The 21,675-nt window shown below is 42.0% G+C and overlaps 1 protein-coding gene across 1 annotated transcript in view; it reads right to left on the bottom strand.

The window, feature by feature from the left end:
* The window catches only part of ngef (neuronal guanine nucleotide exchange factor), a 31,934-nt gene extending 10,906 nt beyond the window's left edge, over positions 1–21,028 (bottom strand). The window contains exons 1-9 of the mRNA XM_078245829.1: positions 20,549–21,028; positions 16,581–16,686; positions 13,636–13,977; positions 13,097–13,161; positions 11,331–11,575; positions 10,401–10,561; positions 10,123–10,275; positions 3,270–3,399; positions 2,842–2,916 (exon numbers count right to left, since the gene is read on the bottom strand). Of these exons, the coding sequence (XP_078101955.1) occupies positions 2,842–2,916; positions 3,270–3,399; positions 10,123–10,275; positions 10,401–10,561; positions 11,331–11,575; positions 13,097–13,161; positions 13,636–13,977; positions 16,581–16,686; positions 20,549–20,762 (1,491 nt within the window). The 5' untranslated portion in view covers positions 20,763–21,028. The remainder of the gene's footprint in view (positions 1–2,841; positions 2,917–3,269; positions 3,400–10,122; positions 10,276–10,400; positions 10,562–11,330; positions 11,576–13,096; positions 13,162–13,635; positions 13,978–16,580; positions 16,687–20,548) is intronic.
* Positions 21,029–21,675: the final 647 nt, after the last annotated feature.

Below are 21,675 nucleotides of genomic sequence, written 5' to 3'. Positions count from 1 at the left end.
TTCCTATTATTTAATGTTTACTCTGTATGTGTGCTGTGTGTCTGATATTTTGCTGCTGCTGCAACACAGTTATTTCCCATTTTTTTGGGATCAATAAAAATCTATCTATCTATCTATCTATCTATCTATCTATGATTTAGCATCTCCTCAGGGCTCCGTCTAATCCCCCCTATTGCCCTTGGGGCGCTAACCTACACACAGACCTGCCTTCAGAGCAGTGCAGAGAAAGGACTGCAATTTTACTCATCAAAACAAGTTACTAAATAACCGTGACAGCGTCAACTTTTGCTGAGTTTTCAGAATCAGAATCAGCTTTATTGGCCAGGTTTGCGTAAACAAACAAACAAATAAAACAAACAAACAAACAAAAGGAATTTGACTCTGGTTAATCTTTGCTCTCAAAGTACAACACTCACTTAACATATAAACATATAAAGAATAAAAAAACAGAAAGGACAGCAAGAAATAAAAAAAAAAAAAAATACTGTTAAGAATGCAGTATAACAATACAATATAATTTACACATTTACAAAAAATATACAATAACAATTGAAAAGAGGAAGGAATAGTTCAATATGAGTATAGTATGAGTTTTTCCTCCATTCTCCAGTAGACTTGCAGTAACTACGGCGGAGTTACTGCAAGTTGCAGATTGAGCTCAGACTCATACACAGAGGGTTATAGTGTCCCATTTCCCCACTTCCCATTTATTTCTGTGGGAGCAGCCGTGCAATGCATTCTGGTAGCGTCACGGGACTTTGGAGAAGCGGGGCGTCGAGTCACTCATTTGCATAAAGCTGAATCTAGCCAACTTCATGAGGAGTGGCCGGCTCGGCTCGCTGCCTCTCAAAAGCTGATGAAAATCTTTTAAACTGACCTTTGTCGATATGAAATGAAGACAGATTCATCAACTGCATGGCCTCTTTCTCGCTTAAAATGTTTACAGAAACACGTTTTGCTGAACTATTTTCGTAAAATACAAAATCGTATTACGAACGAGCTGCCATTATGGTCGGTTTTGAAATTCGGGGGGGCAGCCAACCCCACGTGACTCGTTCGTCCAATCAGCTGTAGCCATCGTGGTTGTAGGAGGGCAGAGACCATTTTCTTTGCTTGTCAGTGGTCAGTGAAGAGAAACTAGTGGCAAGACCACTAGCGTGTAATGCTGGGACATGTACCATCAGAGTACACACAGCGGAGCAAGGAGGAATTTCATTGGTTCTTTCCAAAGCAGTGATTGGTCGGCGTTTTTACAGGATTACAGCAGCTACAGATGATAGATCTTTTTCGCTCCTTTTTCAGAGCCCATAAGTTATTTATTATTTTTAATTTATGTCATGGTGTAAAGACCATTTCAAACTATATAAAAAAGTCTGTCTGTAAGTGTTACCAACCCTGCCTTTAATAATTATCTTGAGTTATCTGTCAAAATAAAGTGTAAAGACTGCTAATGGTGGAGGTCCTCCCCACTCACTTACATGCAAAGAAATCTTGTAATGTAATAAAACATGATATAGCAGATATCAATAATACTCTTGTTTACAACAAATCCGTCTCCCTTACCTGTTATTGTTCAACTCTAGTGTTGTCTTGTTTTAGTCTGAGCCAGCACGGGTACTCACACTGTAGTATAACCTGCTTTAATATCAAGTGCTGACTCCACTTACACAAATGGGTTTTGACAATTACAATTGGACCCAGTGAGTGGTTGATGTTGCACAAGTAGGTGGATTAAGTATTGGAATACGAATTCTAACCGATAGAACTTCAAACTTGCTTTTTCTTAAATAATATCCCATTGGTTTACCCTCAAGAGTAAAGTCACACTAAATACAGTGAGCTATGTGGAGCCAATTACCAATCACTGATACAAACTCCAATCAGAGGCACCACTATGATTTCCAAGCATTCCCTATAAGTATGCCTCACTGTCTTTATTCCCAACCAAAGGAAAACATAGCAAAGATGGTGGTTTAAAAGGTCTTAAATGACTTGAAGAAACTTGCTCCTTACTTTTGTTATTATCGTATTTATCTTATTATTTCTCCTTATTACTTTCTTTTAGTGGAAGTGTATTCTGACTGCCCTGCTGTTAATACTAGGGATATGTAAACCCTGTTTTTATAAACTGCACATACTCTACCCCTGCCATGTACACATGTCGATGCCAGAGTTACTGCAAATCTACTGGACAATTGAGGAAAAACAACTCGGCAAACCTTGCCGCTGCCGCAGTTACTTTCAGCAGCCTTCCCTGCTAAAATGGCAAAGAAAAGAAAGACTAATGCTGAAATGGGGCAACTAAAAAGGTTGCAGATACAGCTAGACATAGCCCTGAGGGCAGGGGGAGGGGTTAGACGGAGCCCTGAGGAGATGTTACTTTTGAATCTTGCTAGCTTTTCAACATTGCCAATCCTGCCTTTAACAGTGTACTCTGCTTGAGTACAAAAATATCGGTCAAACTTCTTTAAAACCAGTAATACAGGAAATGATTTAGCCTAACTAGGTCTTTTTTGACGCAGGACTGAAATCAGCCCTGCGTCAAAATCATGCAAAGGCTGAATTTGGGCGGAGCTTCAAATTAATGGTTTCAGATACTGGTGAGACAATGAGACACAAACCAGGGACCAAAACACTGCACAGCTGTATGTATTACACTGTTTTACAAGTTTGGAAAGTTATATAGGCAACAATAATTTTATCCTTCATGTCAACAATCAATGTAAATGGCATGCAGATGTTAATGATACAAAGTAATACATTATGATGACACGATCCTTAAAACTGCCTCACTGCTGTTCTCAATCTCAATTTGGGCCCCGCCCCTTGACAGATGCTCACCTGCTCCAGTTGCTGATGTGCTTTTATAGCATTTGCTTCCCTCTCTGAGTTTTCGTCTGCTTTTTTCAGGATGTTCTGTGTGAGAAACAATGTCAAATAAAAACAACAAAAGCCTCAACAAAAAGCATCTACAGTGGCACCAAACCCCACTTCATTACTGCAATTTTAACCTGTATAAAATATATCCAAAACTTCTATATCTTACCATTTTACTGTACATATGTATATATTTAGTTAAAACATGATTTATTGGGCTTTTTATTTAGATAGTGCAGATGGACAGGAAAGGGAGAGAGAGAGGGGATGACACGCAGCAAAGGGCTAATAGGTCAGACTCAAACCCGGTCCACTGCCAAGGACTAAGCCTACATAGGGCCAGGCTCGCCCTGTAATATCTGTTTAGTTTTAAATCATTACGGCACACTCACTTGTACGAGCAACTTCAGCCTTGTGATCCTTTGGAAAGGAAGGATTAGGAACGAGGTAAAGGACAGGCCCCTGACATGTGGATGGTTCTCCAGTGCAGCCATGGCTTCCCGAAATGCCTGGTTTCCTTCTCTGGACAGTCATGTTAAGAAAAAACAATGCTTAGTTGATCATACAACATTACAAAAACACACATTCTCTCTCTTCTCTTTGATGTGTTGATGAGAGACAGAGATAGAAAGTGAAAAAGACACTGTTACACAAAGGTCTGGTTTTTGCTGATCATCCATGGATAAAGATCACACTGGCTGTGCTGAAGGCTCATTCATTTAATTGTATTAAAACATCCATTAAGGTCTCCTAGCCTGGCATAGCCATACACATTTGCAAATGCATATTAGTCTGGAAACTCTTTATTCATTGAACTTCATTCAACTCAAGTTCATTTTCGATTTCAGAGATCAAAATGCCTCTGTTGAATAGACCTAAAACCAATCAGAGCAATGAAATGACGTGGCTCTGAGACACATTCTTGGTTCGTTTTGATTAGGGAAAAACCATGTGGCCGGATCACAAACTTTCTCAAATTACAGCTAAACAGTACACTTCAAATGTGTTTTTGAAAACATTTTAGGTGAGAAATATGCAAAACAGTAAAAGAATATTGATTCGTATGTGATCAACACCGCCTAGTTTGAGAGTTTAATCTGAGTTTTGTTGTGCTGGACGTGCCAGTTCATTCAAGCATGACACTCCTCCATCAGTCATTGTCATTGTTGTGATGGAAATCAGTTTGAATGGGAGGGGCCAGACACTGCCAAACTGTTATAAAAAAGGATGATAAAACTAATTCCTGATTTTGACTTCCAGTAGCCTGATTTGTCAGACTTGGCTACACAGGCAATATTTGGATCAAGTCATTGTTGTTTTTTGTCATTTCATGGGACTTTTGTTGACAGCAAGAAAAATATATCACCAGAATTATGCTTTAACACAGTGCCCTTAAAACAATTAAGCCCTTCACAAAACATCAATACATTGATTTGAACCTGCTATTTTATGTATGTAGGGTATATCGCAGCCACTGCACTAGACAGGACTTATGTCCTGCTCCTTATGTGGGGTGGCTAGCATAGATGTCGCTCCCTTCAGACGTCTTCAACTTGCCTCCTTCCAGCTTGCTCGGGTGATGACTCCCAGGCACAGCCTCCCCGGGGTCACCGTGCCCATGATGTCTGCATGTTGTAAGCGCTCCTCCGCTTCCCTGAGAGCTCCGCTGGCCTTCCACTTCCACTTCCGTCTTCACCACGATGTTCTCCTGTCGCACAGCCTGATCATCACTGTCGCGCAGCATCATGGCCAACCAGACTTTGGCTGTCTTAAATTCCTCCACGACTGATGTAATTGGCAATTGCAGTTTTCTCCCAGAGCTTTATAGCCCTATAGAGCAAAAGCTTTTGGGGACAGACAGCCACCTCCTGAGGAAGTTGTTGATTCTCTTTTCCAAAGCCTCCACTGTTGTCAAGGGGACCTCGTACACAAGCAGTGGCCACAGGAGCCTTGGAAGGATGCCGTGTTGGTAGCCCCATACCTTGTACTTGCTGGGCAGGCCACTCCTCTCCAGGGCTTTCAGCCATTCTTCTGCTTGGTTGAGCATCTCTTTCACGCTTGCTTTGTCAGTCAGGTCGGCTCTGTACCAACTTCCCAAGCTCTTTACCGGCTTCTCCGTGACTGTTGGGATGGTATCTTCACCGATCTTAAACCAGAATGGTCCTGGACACAGCCCTGCTTCAGGACCAAGCTTCTCGATTTTGAGGGTTTGAACTCCATCCTAGCTGCTGTGGTGAGCTCTACCAAATCTTCCAAGATCCATCTGCTCCTCGCTGTGATTGTCAAGTCATCCATAAAGGCCCTGTCTGGGACCTGTTGGATGCCACTTGACAGCACAGCTCCCCGTCTGAGCTTCTTCACTGACTTGACGAGGAGGTTCATCGCCACTGCGAACAGAATCACAGAGATGGTACATCCGGTCACGATTCCGACCTCCAATCTCTGCCAGTTGGTAGTGAAGTCACCAGAGGTGAAGCGTATCTTGAAGTACCCAAAGTAGTTCCGGAGGAGCAGCTGTACCTTCTAGGGGATGAGATAGGCTTTGAGTGTGTGGTCGACTAACTTGTGCGGCACTGTGCCATAGGCATTCGTTAGGTCAAGCCACAGGACTGCTAGATCTCCCTGGTTCCTCTTAGCGTCCTCGATGATCTTGGAGATGATGCTGTTGTGTTCGATGCAACCGGGGACTCCTGGTACTCCGCCTTTCTGTACAGAGGTGTCAACATACTTGTTGTTGATCAAGAACTGGGTCAGCCTCTTTGCCACAATTCCGAAGAACACCTTCCCCTCCACATTCAACAGCGAGATTGTGCGGAAGTCTTTCAAGCTGGAAGAGTCCTCCTGCTTGGGGATGAAGCATCCCTCGGCTGTCTGGCAGATGGTTCTTCCTCCACACTACCTTAAGTAGCCTCCAAAGACATCTCCTCAGCCTCTCACAGTTCTTGTAAACTCTGTACGGAATTCCATTCGGCCCCGGTGCAGATCTTCCCCTGGCCTTTCGGATGAAGTCGTTGACTTCCTGCCATCTGGGCTCTCCGTCATCAAAGGAGATGGTCGGCTCCTCTGGGCTGCACAGCTTTCCTTCCAGGTCGAGTTCATCCTCCCGCCTTGGGTCACTGTGCACTTTACGGAGTTGCTCTTCTACCTCCTCCTTCGGGGCTTTTAGCACTCCTGATCTTTGAACTCCAAGGAGCCCTGACAGGTACTTGAAGGGTTTTTTTGTGAACTTGACCCTCTCCTTTTCCCGCCTCCTTCTATCCCTTCGCTGGCACTCCTCTCAGCGCAAGGTCTTTATGCTCTCCCTCACATTATCTCGCATCTCTTTAAGGGCAGGTTTTTTGTCTTCAGGAGCCTGCCGAAAAACCTTCACTCTTCTCAAGTCGCCTCTGAGTTTTGCAATTTCCCTTGAGCGCCTGTTCTCTCCAGCATGCTGCGGGACTTTGGTCTGTCTCTGCTCCATCCCAAAGCGTTCTGCTCCCGTATTCCAGATGATAATGGACATTGCCTTCATCTTCCTGCCAACGTCACCAGCGAGGACAGACTCCAGGACTTGGTCTATTTCCCTGTCGAAAGACTCCCAGTCTTTCCTGGCTGCTGCTGTTGGCCACAACACTAGCTTTTTCCTCTTTTCCTCTCCCTCAATGGTTGCTTGCCTCTCTTGATGTTGCTTGTCGTCTGATACATTGTTGGTACTTGAAAGAATGCTAACGCCTTCATTGTGTGCCTGGAGATTCTGGGTGCTATGGTTGGACACCTGACCCTGCCTCTCCTCTGTCTCATCAGGTTGCCCTGTGCGTTGCACACTACTGTGTTGTAAACAGCCCATCCTACTCTGGTGTATCTTCAGACCCCTATTGCCTTTGCAGACCTTTCCACACCTACAGACTCTAGTTATTCCGTTGTTCTGTGCCGTTGTCCTTTGATCGTCATCCGTGGTCATAACAGTTGTCTGTCCTGTAGGCCGCTCATCCTCCCCTGCTCTTGCGCGATGGGAGTGTCTTACAATTAACTTTTCCATAGCGTCTTGAGTTGTATTCCTCCTCACGGAGGAAGTGCTTTGGCTTGCCAAGCCTTGGCACCCCCTTTTTGGGTGGGGTGGAGAGCATAGAAGTCGCTCCCCTCAGATGTCTTCAACTGAGGGCAGAGCTCCATGATTCAGACCTATTTTTTTTTAATTGGCCTGAACATGTATTGTGGTTCTAGGAACACCTTTGAGGTGTTTTGAAAAAGTGTTTTGCTCCTGTACGTCTATGAGTTAATGTGAAGTAAGAGAGCAAATTACCTTTGCTTTATATATGCAGCCTGGGAATTAGGGCTGGGCACCGAAACAATACTTTTTAGGCACCAAGCGAAATGCCTCCTTAGTATCAAGAAATGCCTTTTCATTCAATACCAAAATTCTACTCCTCAAGAGCAAGTCTCATTAGCGCCAGTGAGCCAATAGGCATGCTGCATGCTTCTACCAATATTGAATGCTTGTGATTGGCTGTCTACATATCGTAGAGACATGCAGGAAAGGCACTACATTACGCTCATGTGTGTGTGTCGTTGTAGGAGGATCACAGTGGAAAAATTAAGATTTGTGCCGTAATGTGTAATGTTGGAATTTATTTTATTGTTAAAATTGATTTTATTATATCGATATAAAAAAATATCGTTCAAGAACCAGTACTGAATTCAAGGTATCGGTATCGAAGATTTTTGCATAATACCCAGCCCTCCTGGGAATAATCTGTCTAGAATGACAGTGAAAACATGTTAAAGTCTACCAGCCTATATGAGAAAGGAACATGCTTTACAAGTAAGAGAGAAAGAAATCAAACTGTTCTCCTCCCACCTATCACAATAATTAGTCACTGGGGTTTTCAGTTTTGTCATGTTCTTCCTAAGTTAATATTTCTACCTTGCAACTCAGTCACTGATGTGATTTATGTGATTAGTAACTAGACTTGGCACTCCTAACACCCTTACGAGTGTGATCAGACTGTTACGTCAAATCTTCTAAACAGACTTTGCATAATTTACTTTAAATCCTCAAAACAGATGGATAATGACATCTAATAGACATACATTCTTAGTGGTGCATCTACTAAATGTTACTTCATGAACCAGTCTACTGATTTTGAAACAAGCAGCAGATCTCAGAAGTGTTTTCCAGTAGCTGGCACAGATACCATTCAGTGCCTGTCATACAGGGCACTTGTCCTCTGCAGCACGTGGGAAGAGGGACATACACATTATATTCATAGTCAACCACACCCTGCACATCACATTTGTCATGATGTAAAACAAACCTGTTCTCAACTGAAAAGATGGGCTGACAGCATTCACAGACATGAAAAAAAGGAGGGTCACTTCATTGGATCAATGTCACAGAGCGCATTGAGCACTATACATCCCAGGATCCCCTGGCATACTAGATGAGTTGTCACATATCAGAACAATTAAGGGTGAATTCTGGAATAAGTGACCGGCAGTAACAAAGTGTTTATTAAAGATATCGCATAACTCCTTCTCATTATAGACAGTGACAGAATCCTGAGTAATCTGATTGGGTAAGGATGAGGAAGGGCTATGAGATTAGACTCAGACTTGGCATTACAAATTACAAAAAGGCACTTGTTTCGGAGGTGACGAAAATGCTACCAATCTGCACCCAACCCCAAAGCACGTGCTTTTTTCCAGGAAATGTCCCTAGAATGTAACATGTCAGTGATATCCGCAGTAAACCAAGGGTTACTTCTGTTCTTTATTCTTAGCTTCTTAAAAGGGGCATGTTTATCAACAACAGAATTGAAAAGGTTAATAAAATAATTTAATAAAATAATTTAAAGCCATAGTGGGGTCAGTAACAGTTATCGTGAGAGAACTATCACTTAAAGACAAGTCATGTACAAAATCTTGCTCTACAAACTTTTTAAAAGTTCTCTTTACAATAAAACAAGACTTTTCTTGTCCAGTGTCTGTGATACAGGCTATTGGACAGTGATCACTAAAATCGAGCAGAAGAACCCCACTAAAATTAAAATTATGTGGCCTATTTGTTAAAAGAAGATCCAATAAGATGACTTTCTCAGGGTTAGCTGTATCAGGCCTTGTCGGAGCAGAGATTAGCTGCGTAAGTTTTAAATCATTACACCAATCTTTTAAAACATTAGATGCATTGGTAAGCCAGCCAAAATTCAAATCACCAGTAACTACAATTTCTGAAGATCCGTGCGAGGATATCAGACGAGCAAGTTCAATAATGGCATTAGACAGTGCAGAGGGAGGACGATATGCTCCTATAACGAGCAACAACAAGCAATCTTCCACAATTAGCATTTTGTCCCAGAGAAACACTTAAGGCCAAATATTTAAAACACTTCGGAGTAGATACAGAGCTAACAATAGTAACAGAAAACATTTCTTAATGAAAATGGCCACACCTCCTCCTTTTTTTTTTATCTATCAGACCTAAAAATATTATATCCATTAAGCCCAATTTCACTGATTTGGTCTGACAGCCATGTTTCTGATAACAATCGCTAGTTTCAAGTCTCCTTCAATACAGCATGATGTTCATTTTGTAAATTATGGTCCCATTTATTTAAAAAAGCAGGGGATGCTTTAGGGCGTGACAAAAGGCGACCTGTCAATCAGGACAGAGGCTTAGCAATGCTAACCATGGCACTGTGGGCATCAAAAAATAACCGTGACCTTGTTATTAGGTTTTGTCTATATTTTGGTCTTAAACTCTGACCCTCTCACTGTTTGTTTTTACTTCATCAAAGTTAATTAGAACATTTGGTCGCCTAAAAATGTCTTGTTCAGCATTATGCCAACCAAGCTAGCTAGCTAGCTGATTTTAGGTACTGCTGTGCATGAAGATGAATGGTGGCAGTACCTGGAGGACCTTCCAGTAAATCTCCACTGGATGACTTGCTTCAGAAGAGTTGAAAATCAACACCTTTCCACCTTTAGCCTTTATCTTAGCGCCATTGCAACCGTAAACAACACTGGCTTGGCCACATCATCCTCCCTAGCTTCACCATCTCCTCAAAAAACGACACATCTGGTAGCAACGTCGTATTGCCAAACTCGAGACTTCAAAACGGCAGTCCACACAGGGTGATGGCACAGATGCTACGTCCACTTTTTTTTTTTTTTACAGCGTATGCTCATATACCACTAAACAATTAACTGTTAGTGTATGAAGAAGACATAGTCCATTGTAACAGATGTATTTATAAAATAGGTACTCACAAAATGCGTCTGTAGTTCTTCTCCTGGTACACCTGGTTAATGACGTATTTGATGAAGACATTGAAGTGTTCCACAGCGTGGTGGTAAACAATGTCACACACATCAGGGATCAAAATAGACTTCTCAATTCGGTGCTCAAGATCCATCAGGAACCTGAAAATATTAAGAGACCATTATCCAGGGATATGGAGTCAAAGCGTGTCTGCTGGACTGGAACTTGATGTAAGATCAGACTTCCAATCATTAACTGAATTGTGTTAATCAAGACCTTGTCCTACCTTTCACTGGCTTTCATGACTTCCTCGATGTTGGAGAACAGAAAATGCACATCGGATTGGCTTAGAGTGTTGATTAAAACAGGGTCACGTAGGAAATGAGTCTCCAAAATTTCCAAACTTTTGTAGTATGATGCTTCTGAGGTAATGAGCTCAAATGTGGCCTAGACAAAAAAGCAAATCATAAGGACACAATAATACTAACCGAGGATCCCTACACCCAGTGAACAGTTGATATGATGACATTCGAAATTCTGATGAAGTATGATGTCCTACTGGCTCAGTTGGCTAGGGCTTATTGTTTTCATTTGACTGATTTTCACTGGAAAAACTAAAAATTTACCAGATTTAAATGATGGCTGTGTAACAGAGTAATTACTTGTGTGTTGATGGAATCCATGTGGCTTTACAATCTGTTTGTATTTATAGTCATAAAGCATATATCACAGTGTTATTTTGGAGCAAAGCAGCTGCTCAATTTATCTCTTGTTTGTTTCTATTATAACTATAAATGTTGGCCATGCCAGCAGCATGGCTCTACGGATTGCAATGTCGGCCGTTCTGCCCACCATTTTGATCTAGACTAAAATGTATTATTAACTATTGGAGGATAAACATTCATGGTCCCCAGATCATGACGTCTACTTTCTTTGGTGATTTTCTGTTTTCCTCTTGTGCTACCTTGAGGTTAACATTGTTGGGTTATAGTGATAGTGGTCACAAGTACTTGATGGACTGCCATACAGACATGCATGGTTGCCAGAAGATGAATGTTTTTGGCTTTAGTGATTTCTTGACCCACCATCAAGCACCATCAGCTGGTCAAAGATTTCACTCATCCTGTGAAATATCCCATGTACTAAATAATTGGCCCAACCTTTAGTGAAGCCATTCATGGTCCCCAGATGATGTATCCTACTGACATTTGCTCACCTCTTGCATTATGATTTCTTTCTGCGGTAACTGGGTGAGCAGGCCGCTGGCCTGCACAGCTTCCAGGTTCTGCCACAAGCTCAGTGACCGAGAACTGTTCCTCAGCTGCAGCTGTAACACTGGAGGGGACGTGACACCAGAGCCTGCCACCACAGTCTCTGCCATTGGACAAAGGTTCTCACGCTGCCGCCGTTGCTCGATCTCCTGCTGCTTGGAAGTGTCCCGGTATTCCTGGTACAGGAATGCTGGAGAGTCAAAAGACAATGAGTCAGGCATGAGGTAAACATATAGAATTTTCATTTATTTTTATTTTTTTAAAGCCTGGATTACCACTGTGTGTAAGGAGTGGCATTTATAAGTGGAAAAATAGTTGGGCGAACAGCTTCTTTGGATTTGGACACTTCCGTTTTTCTGTTATAATGCTCTAGTGATTATTTTTGCGGTTCGGTTGCAATATCCCACAGCTGGTGGGCAACATGGTATTTAATCTCAAATTTCCTTCAAATTCGTGCTGTAGAAGATAATCCACATCGTTGATGGTGACCTTCTTCTTTAAAAGAAATATTTACTTCTGCCAACTACAAATTTCAAATTGCAGTGGGGCAACAGGCAATCAGCCCCACTTGGCATCAAATTACCCTTCAGTACACCAATATATTGGTGTATCTTGCAATATTCTTGTTGTGTATGTTCTGTGTATATGGCTCTGTGTGTGTTACTGAAGTTAACTGTAGTCTGTTTGTACATCTATACAGATATGTGGTGTGTGTGTGTGTGTGTGTGTGTGTGTGTGTGTGTGTGTGTGTGTGTGTGTGTGTGTGGCCCCTGCGTCGCTAAAGGAGACTTTTTGCGTCAGTAACTAAGGCCAAAGGCACCTGACGAAGTGTTTGTTTTTGTCGGGCTGGGAGTGAGACTGTGTTGGTATTTACTATAGTGAGCATTGGCAACTGGAGGGTAAGAGACAAAACCGGAAAGACACGAGCTGTGTCGAGCCTCATAAGGTCAATAATGTAATGCCAGCATGAGAGAGTGTGTGTGTGTGTGTGTGTGTGTGTGTGTGTGTGTGTGTGTGTGTGTGTGTGTGTGTGTGTGTGTCAACATGTGATGGTATGTTTGCTCAAGTTTATTCAACTAAAACTAAAAAGTTTGCTGATAAGAACATCCAATCTTTTCAGGGAAGATTGGCTTTGTGTATATCAAGAGGGAAGGTGACGTTGAACAACAGGGGTCTGTTGCATAATCTCCCTCAGTCATATACTGCAGATTGCTTTGGTGGGCGTAGAACTGGACTGAGACTTACATAAGAGAGAGTGAAATGCGCATACATAGCCAAAGAAATGCACAGGTTGGAGAAAAAAAAATAGGACATATGAATCTATCTGTATCTACCTATCTGTTCTATATCTGTAAACTACAGATATAGAACTTTTTATCATCGTCCTGCAGGTAATCCCTGCAAATGACCATTGTCCTGTGTACACACTGAACAACACTATGGTTAGTAGTCTGTCAACATAGCCGACTGTCAGATTAGAGAGGCACTCAACCTTGATGAACGTGTCAGAGATATGCAGTAACAGATACAGCTCAACTGCAGTACTGATGCCTTCCATGAAATCCATTTGCTGCATATGTTGCATATGTGAACGTTTGTATCTCACCAATGTTCAGTCTTAGTCATATAATGTATTATCAAATAAGAGATGATTTAGTAGCAACAGCTCTGGAGGTGGTAAAAGTGTGTGGAATAAATACGCTACCCTCACCAATGTTTTTGACGATGTTGAGGCTGTGGCAGATTGTCTGGGAGCGAGCTCCATTGCTTAGAAACCTAAAAGGAAAGAAAATAGGAAATATGTGTTTGGGAAGGCAGCCAGGTGAATTAATATATTCACTTTATGCTTCATTTTACTATTAAGAAAATGCAGCAGTGCATTCCAGTACACAGACAGATCAATTATCTGCGCTTCTCTGTCTTCTCTATCAAACCCAACAGAGTGAACCCAAGCCATTGTTTTATACAAATATAAAAACATCCATCTTCGCCTCTTCACATTCATTTTCTAGCCACACAATTAGGGACTACTCAATCACTCCAATTTCTCCATTTTGTCATAACTCACAGTGTTTTGTCATTTTGTTGCTTACAAAAGAACTAAAATCATTAATCATTTTTATTTGCCTCTTTTGGGTTTTATATCTACTATTTACTATTAGCAGAAATCCAGAGTTTAAGCTTTATAAACAAAGATCCTTTTTCATTTCTATCCTTTCCACCTCTGTTTCCAGTATAAGAAGATCTGACCTGAGGTTGGCGTTATCCTGGTCTGCGCCGTTAGAACTGGGCATTTGTGAGCTCATGGTTTTCCCTCTGACCTCCTGAACAGTGCAAGCTGCAGCTGTTTGCTCCGAAAGCTTTTTTATGTCTTCGCTATGAATGTTGTGAGTCCGGTAAGTGATCATGTCAGCTGTAAAATCTCGATGCTGGCTGTTGGAGGCAGCAGATATGTCCAAACTCCTCCCTCCTCCCACTCCTCCTCTTCTCCTATCCACAGCATCACTGTTGTACAGAGCATGTCTGCTGCTGGCCTCTCCATTGCTTGGCAACACAGTTTTGGAATGATGGAGCTGTGGTGAAGGCTGAGGGCTATATTTGAGAGCAAAAAACACACTTTAGAATCACATCAATAGCAGCTATTTTCATCTTCACCTTCACCTAGAAACTGAAACTCTTCGAACTGCCATGTAGTAAGGCCATGTTCATCTGTCTTCATACATTTTTCATGTTTTCATTCGAGTTTCACTGTTGTATATCTAGTTGTTTAAAGACAACACATTCTCATTAACAGGTTCGTATGATATCGTACGAAAACTTATGCGCACCAACAGGGCTGGACAAGGACAAAAAATTGGCCCTGGCATTTTTGGGCCAGGCGGCCCACACCCACCGTGATTGGTGATTGACACATTCCCTGCAGACAGTCCTCTTAAAATATGCATGCATTCTATGATATGAGTTGCCTAGTGTTTTGCGTTCATGTGATCATTTTGGATCCTTCAAGAGGGGTCCCAAGACTTATCTGTTGATCTTACCCTTAAATAATTAATTCATTCTTAGAGTTTTGAGTACTTATTGTATATTTATGGTATTTTTATTATTTGTTATTATTGATATTTGATATTATATTGCCATCATTGGTATTATTACTAATTTGCTTAACAACTTTAAAAACAGTTTACTGTTAATTTTAACTATTGCTAAAAGTGTCTGCTAAATACAATAACCATAACCCTTCCCAAAAGCTACAATAAAGCTGAGAGTAGTATATGCCCTGGAAAAGAGCACCAAGAGAAGCTAATTAAGCAATTCAAGGAACACTGATGCTTGTATCAACACTGATTTTATAGATCACACAGACTTTTCAGCTACCCAACAGGCCAACCGCTAGAATTTTCAATGTAAGCTTAAGCAGTTAGGTTACCTGACAGCTGCCAACTTTAACTGCTTGTTGTCGTTATGACGTGAGGCGCGCGCGCGCGCACACACACACACACACACACACACACACACACACACACACACACACACACACACACACACACACACACATCCTCCCTTTCTGAGAGTCCCTGTTAATTTGCCTACTCCTTACCACGTCGTCAACTACTCTCTCTTCCATATTTTCCTCACTCGCTCCCCTGGCCCTGTCATGTCACCTCTCCTCCTCCTACAGCCCCAAACATGTCCGAAATTTTGGCACATTTTGAGGAATCCGCCTGTAGATTCTCAATCTTTTTCTCCCGTAATTTCTCTGCACCTCCCTTGCGATTTGGTGGTCGTTTGTCCATTTTAACATGGATGCTAAACTTCCAGCATAACTACAGCTTGTATCTCAGGGCCGGGAGGCGTGGCCATAGTGGGATTCGTAAATTTGGACCGGAGTGGGAAGGTTCCTGGATTTGATTGGGTCAGGCCAGTGCCAATAAAGAAAATTAACAAATGAGCCGCTGTGCGTTCCTTATATGCCGGCACGGCCAAAAAAAAAAAAATTTAAAAAAAAGGCCTATTTATATCGGCGATTCGGCCCAAAAGTGCATCGACCCACCAGGAAAATGCCCGGTATGCCAGATGGCCAGTCCAGCCCTGCACACCAATTTGTATGATATCCTACGAAATTAGGTTGACAGTCTTTTCATTGGCCGTTGCAGTGGAGTTTAGCCGACACAATGTGACCGTCCTAGGCACTAAAACGACTAGTTAAGATTGGATTAAAACACCCCCCCCCCCATTAATTCAAGCAAGACGGACATAGTTGCTCTTGCCACACTTATTGCAAGACGGAGAATACTCCTGGCTAGGAAATCATCAACGGCTGCATTCTATGCTTTTGCTGAACAAAAACCTTTATTAGGTAAACTGTGTCCTAATCCTAACCCAGTGGCTAGATCTTCAAAAGTCTGCATTTCTCGTTCAAATAATGACCTGAAGGCTTCAACAAAAATGATCAAGATATTCAACCTTCTTTTGCCCTAATTTTGTCGACACAACAAATGTATCCTTTGATGTCCTCAAAATCCCAAAGTGACTCTTTAAACTTGGTCTGTAAACACCAGACCAAAACCGTTCACAGCATCGACTAGGAGGTGCCAAGGACCAGGAGTCAGTGGATGGCCAAAACAGATCAAGAAGGACATTCACATTCAATCAGATGATCAACTTTGAACAGAGAAAGAGGTTACGTGACCAAAGTTCCTCATAGGTCAAGTAATTACTCCTGGGCCAGCTCCATTTGCTGAATGAATGCTGTGAGGCGTGGTTAAAAAGCTGTTTCCTTAACAAGCCTATATCTCTGGTTTGGCTTTAGTTTACTGGTTTTATGAAAAATAATTGACTGAATGACTTTGAAGATGAATGCTTTTTGCAGTTTACTCATTGTCTTCATCAATCAAAAAGGCATTACTCCTATCAAAGAACTGGGTCTTGGTACTCTAGCATACTGATTCCTTAGATCACACTCTTTTAGGTATAACTGTATACATAATGAGATTACTGTTTCAGTGTCAATGAATTAACCTTCAGAGAGACTGTATGTGCTTATCACAGACATGATATGCCTTTAAGAGTATGAAAGTATGAAGTATAAAAGTGGCGTGTGCAGTGTTTAAACAAGCACCGTATGGGCGTATTTGTTTTTTGGGCGTGTTTGCGTTGAGTAGGTAGGGTTGGGCCGTGAAGGCATGAGGACTCACCGTCTAGCCTCGGGCAAAAAAGGTGATTTGGGGGGTAAAAGAGCATTAGGGGAGAGGAGTCCTGCTCTGTTAGATGGACTGGGGTCCAACCCAGGCCTGGGAGAATCTGGAAACAGAGAGAGAGGAAGAGAGAGAAAAGCAGTCAGAAGGAGAAAGTGTCTTTATAATCAGGTACAGCAGTGAGGACGAGCAGTTATTGCACGCACGCACGCACGCACACACACACACACACACACACACACACACACACAAACACACTAGTAGCAATACCTTGGTTATGCAAGGGATAGTCTCGATCAACAGAAATACATTTCCAGGATTATTGCATGACATCTGTCTCTCACCTTCTGCTCTCTGTGTGTTTTCGATCTCAAACTCTTCAGGAAACAACAAGAAACTTCGAGCTAGCAAGCTACAAAAAATGGCAAGTTTTGAGGAACATTTGGATCGTGCAACAAGGAAGGCCTGCTTAGTTCTATTAGTAAATAATTGTAAATCAATGTTAGCACGCCCATATACAGAGGTTTACTCCTGGACGCAGCGGCCGCGGGCTCGACTCCAACCTGTGGTACCTTTGCTGCATGTCATTCCCCCTCTCTCTCCCCCTCTCATGTCTTCAGCTGAACTATAAATAAAGGCCTAAAATGCCCAAAAGATTATCTTAAAAAAGAATATAAGAGCAATTTACATAGTTATTAAACCGGGTCAGTTTTTGACCTATTTGTCTCCCTACCTTACTCACTATTACTCTACCATCTGTGCTGTCTGACTGACTGTCAAGTGTACTGAGGTTGCTGCTTCTTCTTTTCTTTTTTCTTTTATGGCGGGTGGCAACCAGCATTAATGTGTATTACTTAGACTGAGGTTGCTGATTGCTCAGTAGCTTTAAAGGAAACCCACTGACAAAAGAAAGGAACCCTGTTCTTACATCACCTCATTTATACTCTACAGCTATGCAAAGAAAACGTGTTTTAGTCACTGTTTGAATTATTAAGACCAATAAACTGTAAAGATGTATGTATTGTTCCATCCATCCATCCATCTTCATCCGCTTATCCGGGGTCGGGTCGCAGGGGTAGCAGCTCCAGCAGGGGACCCCAAACTTCCCTTTCCCGGGCCACATTAACCAGCTCCGACTGGGGGATCCCGAGGCGTTCCCAGGCCAGGTTAGAGATATAATCCCTCCACCTAGTCCTGGGTCTCCCCCGAGGCCTCCTCCCAGCTGGACGTGCCTGGAACACCTCCCTAGGGAGGCGCCCAGGGGGCATCCTTACCAGATGCCCGAACCACCTCAACTGGCTTCCTCAGAGGAAGATCTGGCTAGGCCAGACAGCTTTCTGGGATTGGAGAAAAACATGCTCTGATTTTATTGCCATTTCTTTAAACCAATCCCAATTGCCATGAGTGGAGCCACAGTGCCGTTCAAAGGTTGTTTTAGTCGTGCAAGAGAAAACTCAAATTGGACAGATAGTCTAGCTAGCTGTCTGGATTTACCTTGCAGAGATCTGAGGAGCAGTTAACCATAGTCCTCAGAAATCCACCAGAGTTTAAAATTCTAACACAAGAAAGCCTAAGGTAACGGACATCCGGCCGAACGAAGGACATCCGGCTGAATTTCCGGAGCAATCCTGGAAGTGGAACATCGTGGATATAGACTAAGTGCCCCCTGATGACAGAGCGTAGGCCTATGTGCCTATGCTTTTTAACCCCTGCACATACACATACTTTCACTTGAACTATGCACATGGATGAAAAAGTTGATCAAAAGATATATGTTCAAAATAAACAAGGATATTTTTAATCACTGTCAATTTCTACTAACTTCTACTCTTACTGGCTTGTTCCAGAGTTTTCAATAATTTCTCTTAGTCTTCATTATTGAAGGGAGTTGGCTCAGTTGTCAGTTGACTTCTGATGAAGCCTGTGGAATGAGTTTGAACCTTCTAGAAAAAAGCTTGTAAGTAGACCTTTAATCTAGATTTTTTTTGGTCAAACTACTATTTCCATACTATAATTGGTTCCCAACCCCAGGGCCACGGTATCAGGCCATGGAACATTTGCTACAGGGCCACAAGACAACAATATAATTTGGTAAATAAAGCTGGGTAATTATTACATAGATTTGCTACTAGTTTTGAAATGTCACAGTCCATTGGCACTCCTTGTCACTACACTCTAACAATGCTCATAACATGGTGAAATAAAAATCACGTAGATTTGATTTAAATCCCTCTCATAATTACCCCCGCTTATTTTCTGTTAATAGTGAGAAATATGTGACATTTCAGAAGCTTAAGACGCTCCGTTTCACAATGACTTTTGAATAAAAAGATAATGTTATACTACACTGGGTGTCTGCGAATGCAGACTTGTTCAGACATGTTGAGACGCTGCATGTGTGCAATAAATCTGCATAAAATAATATACGTAGGACAGCACACATAATATACATATATATATGTATTTTACCACAAGAATTCTCTTTCAAATTATAGGTTTTGTGAATACAGCCACTGTACAACTGTCCTTTTTACTCGTTATGAATACAGTGAGAAATGGAAGTTGAATGTAACACAGTAAGTAAAGTTAAATCTGAATTTGCGGTGGCCACATTGTGGCTTGATCTGGCAACGCATGAACAGGTTCGTATGACAATGAAATTTAGCTGAGAAAAGGTGACAGAGCCGGCTACAGAGCACCTTTCACTGTCGGTCCTTTCAGTGGCTGTGGCAGTTGAGTTTAGCTAACAAAAAGTGAGTGTTGTGGCGACGACAGTTACATTTAGGCACCACGTGACTAGTTAAGATTAGAGAAAAGATTGTGGTTTGAATTAAAACACTACCTGGACACAAACACATAGTTCCTGGCTAAATGTCTTGTGGTGTCCCGGAAGGCTTACTACACTCCCTGGGTTGTAATTGCTGTGTTTTATGACCCAGCAATCCGCCCCGACCTCTTCCCGATGCAGACTAGAGTGCCCTTATACAGCAGCAGTTACTGTGGTGCATACAGCAATAAATACATGGAACACATACAAATTACTTTACTTTTTGTATCTATATGTACATGAGAACAGCCTGCTTGATAATCTGGATTCTGTGGCATTTTCAACAGGCCTCACTGTTTTACGACTTAATTTTACTTTTTTATTAGTAAGGCTGACCTGTCTAGTTATGTATTAAGTAATCTCTCTAATCCTTCTCTTTGAGGCCTATTTGAGATGCCAGGCAAAGTCTAAGCTCAAACACTTTATTGTTGCCTTTGGTGTGGCTCTATGTACAGGATAAAACTACAACAATACAATTTGGTCATTCAGTTTCTGGAATTGTCCTACAGACTGTTGAGTATTAATCTGTAAAAAGCAAGTTGGCAAATAACCCTCCCCCTCCCTCCCAACAACTTTCCAAATCATTTCAGACCCTAATATCAACAGGGTATCAGGTATAATTTGATGTTTAATTTCAACATTTTTACTTTTATTTGTTTTGCTATGAGTTCAGAGGTTGACCTTTGGAAAACACAAGTATCACTCAGACTATTGTGCTGTTCAAACAAAACTAGTTTCTCAGGTTGTATTCATGTTGATGTCATTTGAAGGATAGGAGTACCAGGCCTTTGTTTCACTTCCAATAACAACTGTATCAACTGCCAATAGGACAACATATGTAGAGAAATTATATACAGTACAAATACTCCATAACCAAAGCAGAGAGAGAACTGAATTCCTAAACATGTTGCGGAAGTGTGATGCTCTCGAATGAAACCTGTCAATGACTCTTTGACTATCCATTCAGTTGATTTAGTGCAATGATGTTTGAAGTAGGCTAAATAGTGTTGCTTTAGGACCAGACAAGTCACTTTAAATGTTAATTAACTTGTAAGACAAGAGGCTATTCTCACCAAATTTGAGGTACAGTAGAAATACAATGTTAAATTGCAAGCCCATCAGAGGTCTGGTGTTTTCTTACATTCAGACTGCTCAGATGAGACCATCCTCTTCTTTCTCATTGACCGGTAAAAGCGCGAGTTCCTGCGGATAGGCTCTCTGCTGAAACCAACATTGGAGTCATCCTCGTCATCCTCGTCTTCATGGCTGGGTTGGACCATAGCTGCTGGATGCTTCTCTGGGGTTTCCTGTGACTTGTGCCCCCACTTGCCCCTGAACAGGGCAGTCACAGACATGGCAAATAGTCCCTTGTCCTTTAAATTTGGTAAATCCAGTTTGACTTCGAGGTCACTGGCAGAAAGAAATCTGTCATATTTAGCCAGAATCCAGGAACAAATCCATGGGTAGAAATGAAATTCTGGTGAAAAATAAATCTCTGAGAACAAGGAAAGTGGTTTCTGGGCCCTGTGTCCCTCCTGTCAGTGGAACAGCAGAGTTCTTAGCTATGCATGCAGCCTGTGGAACCAGGAGAGTGTGTCACCTATGTCTGCCTATGCTGTAATTATTGCATTTATGACTCTCTCTCCTTCCTGCTATTTGTCCCTCCTCTCATAGGCTCCCTCCCTCAGTCCCTCTCTACACCACCCTGTTACGTGTTGACATTCCTGCACTCAACCTGGTCTTACCGGCCTGCCCGTCTCATGGCTCTAAACCCCTTCCTGTTGTGGAACCTGAAAAGCCACCTGCTGACAACCAGTGTGTTTACTTTTCCCTGTTTTCAGAGTTTCTCAGATCCCTCTACAAAACCTGTCTAGGTTCTTGCTCTTGAGCTTTCTATTCAAGTAATTATTCAGGTTAAAGAAGAGAACAAATCACTAAAATACACCATGCTTTTTGCAGGTGGTATATGCTATTTTCTTGTGTGGAACAGTGTGTTCTAGTGATGTGTGTAAAGTTTCAGGTCCTGTTGAGCCTGGGCCGCATACAGTAGTTTTTTTTTTTTTATATCTGTAGTCAGCTGACAAGAACAGTTTAAAGTTCACTTTCTATTTTTTTTTTCCTCACAGCAATAAGCCTGCCTGTGCTGCCTCTCAATATCGCAGAGTTCTGAAATCAAAGTAACAGACAAAATAATGTCCAAAGAGACAGAGCATTCCCTGCATTGTTGTCCAGTGTGACCTGATATAGACTGGTATTTGTTAGAGTTAA

The sequence above is a fragment of the Sander vitreus genome, chromosome 3, assembly GCF_031162955.1.
Source record: "Sander vitreus isolate 19-12246 chromosome 3, sanVit1, whole genome shotgun sequence".
Classification (NCBI taxonomy): domain Eukaryota; kingdom Metazoa; phylum Chordata; class Actinopteri; order Perciformes; family Percidae; genus Sander; species Sander vitreus.
This window is presented reverse-complemented; position numbering and strand designations above follow the sequence as displayed.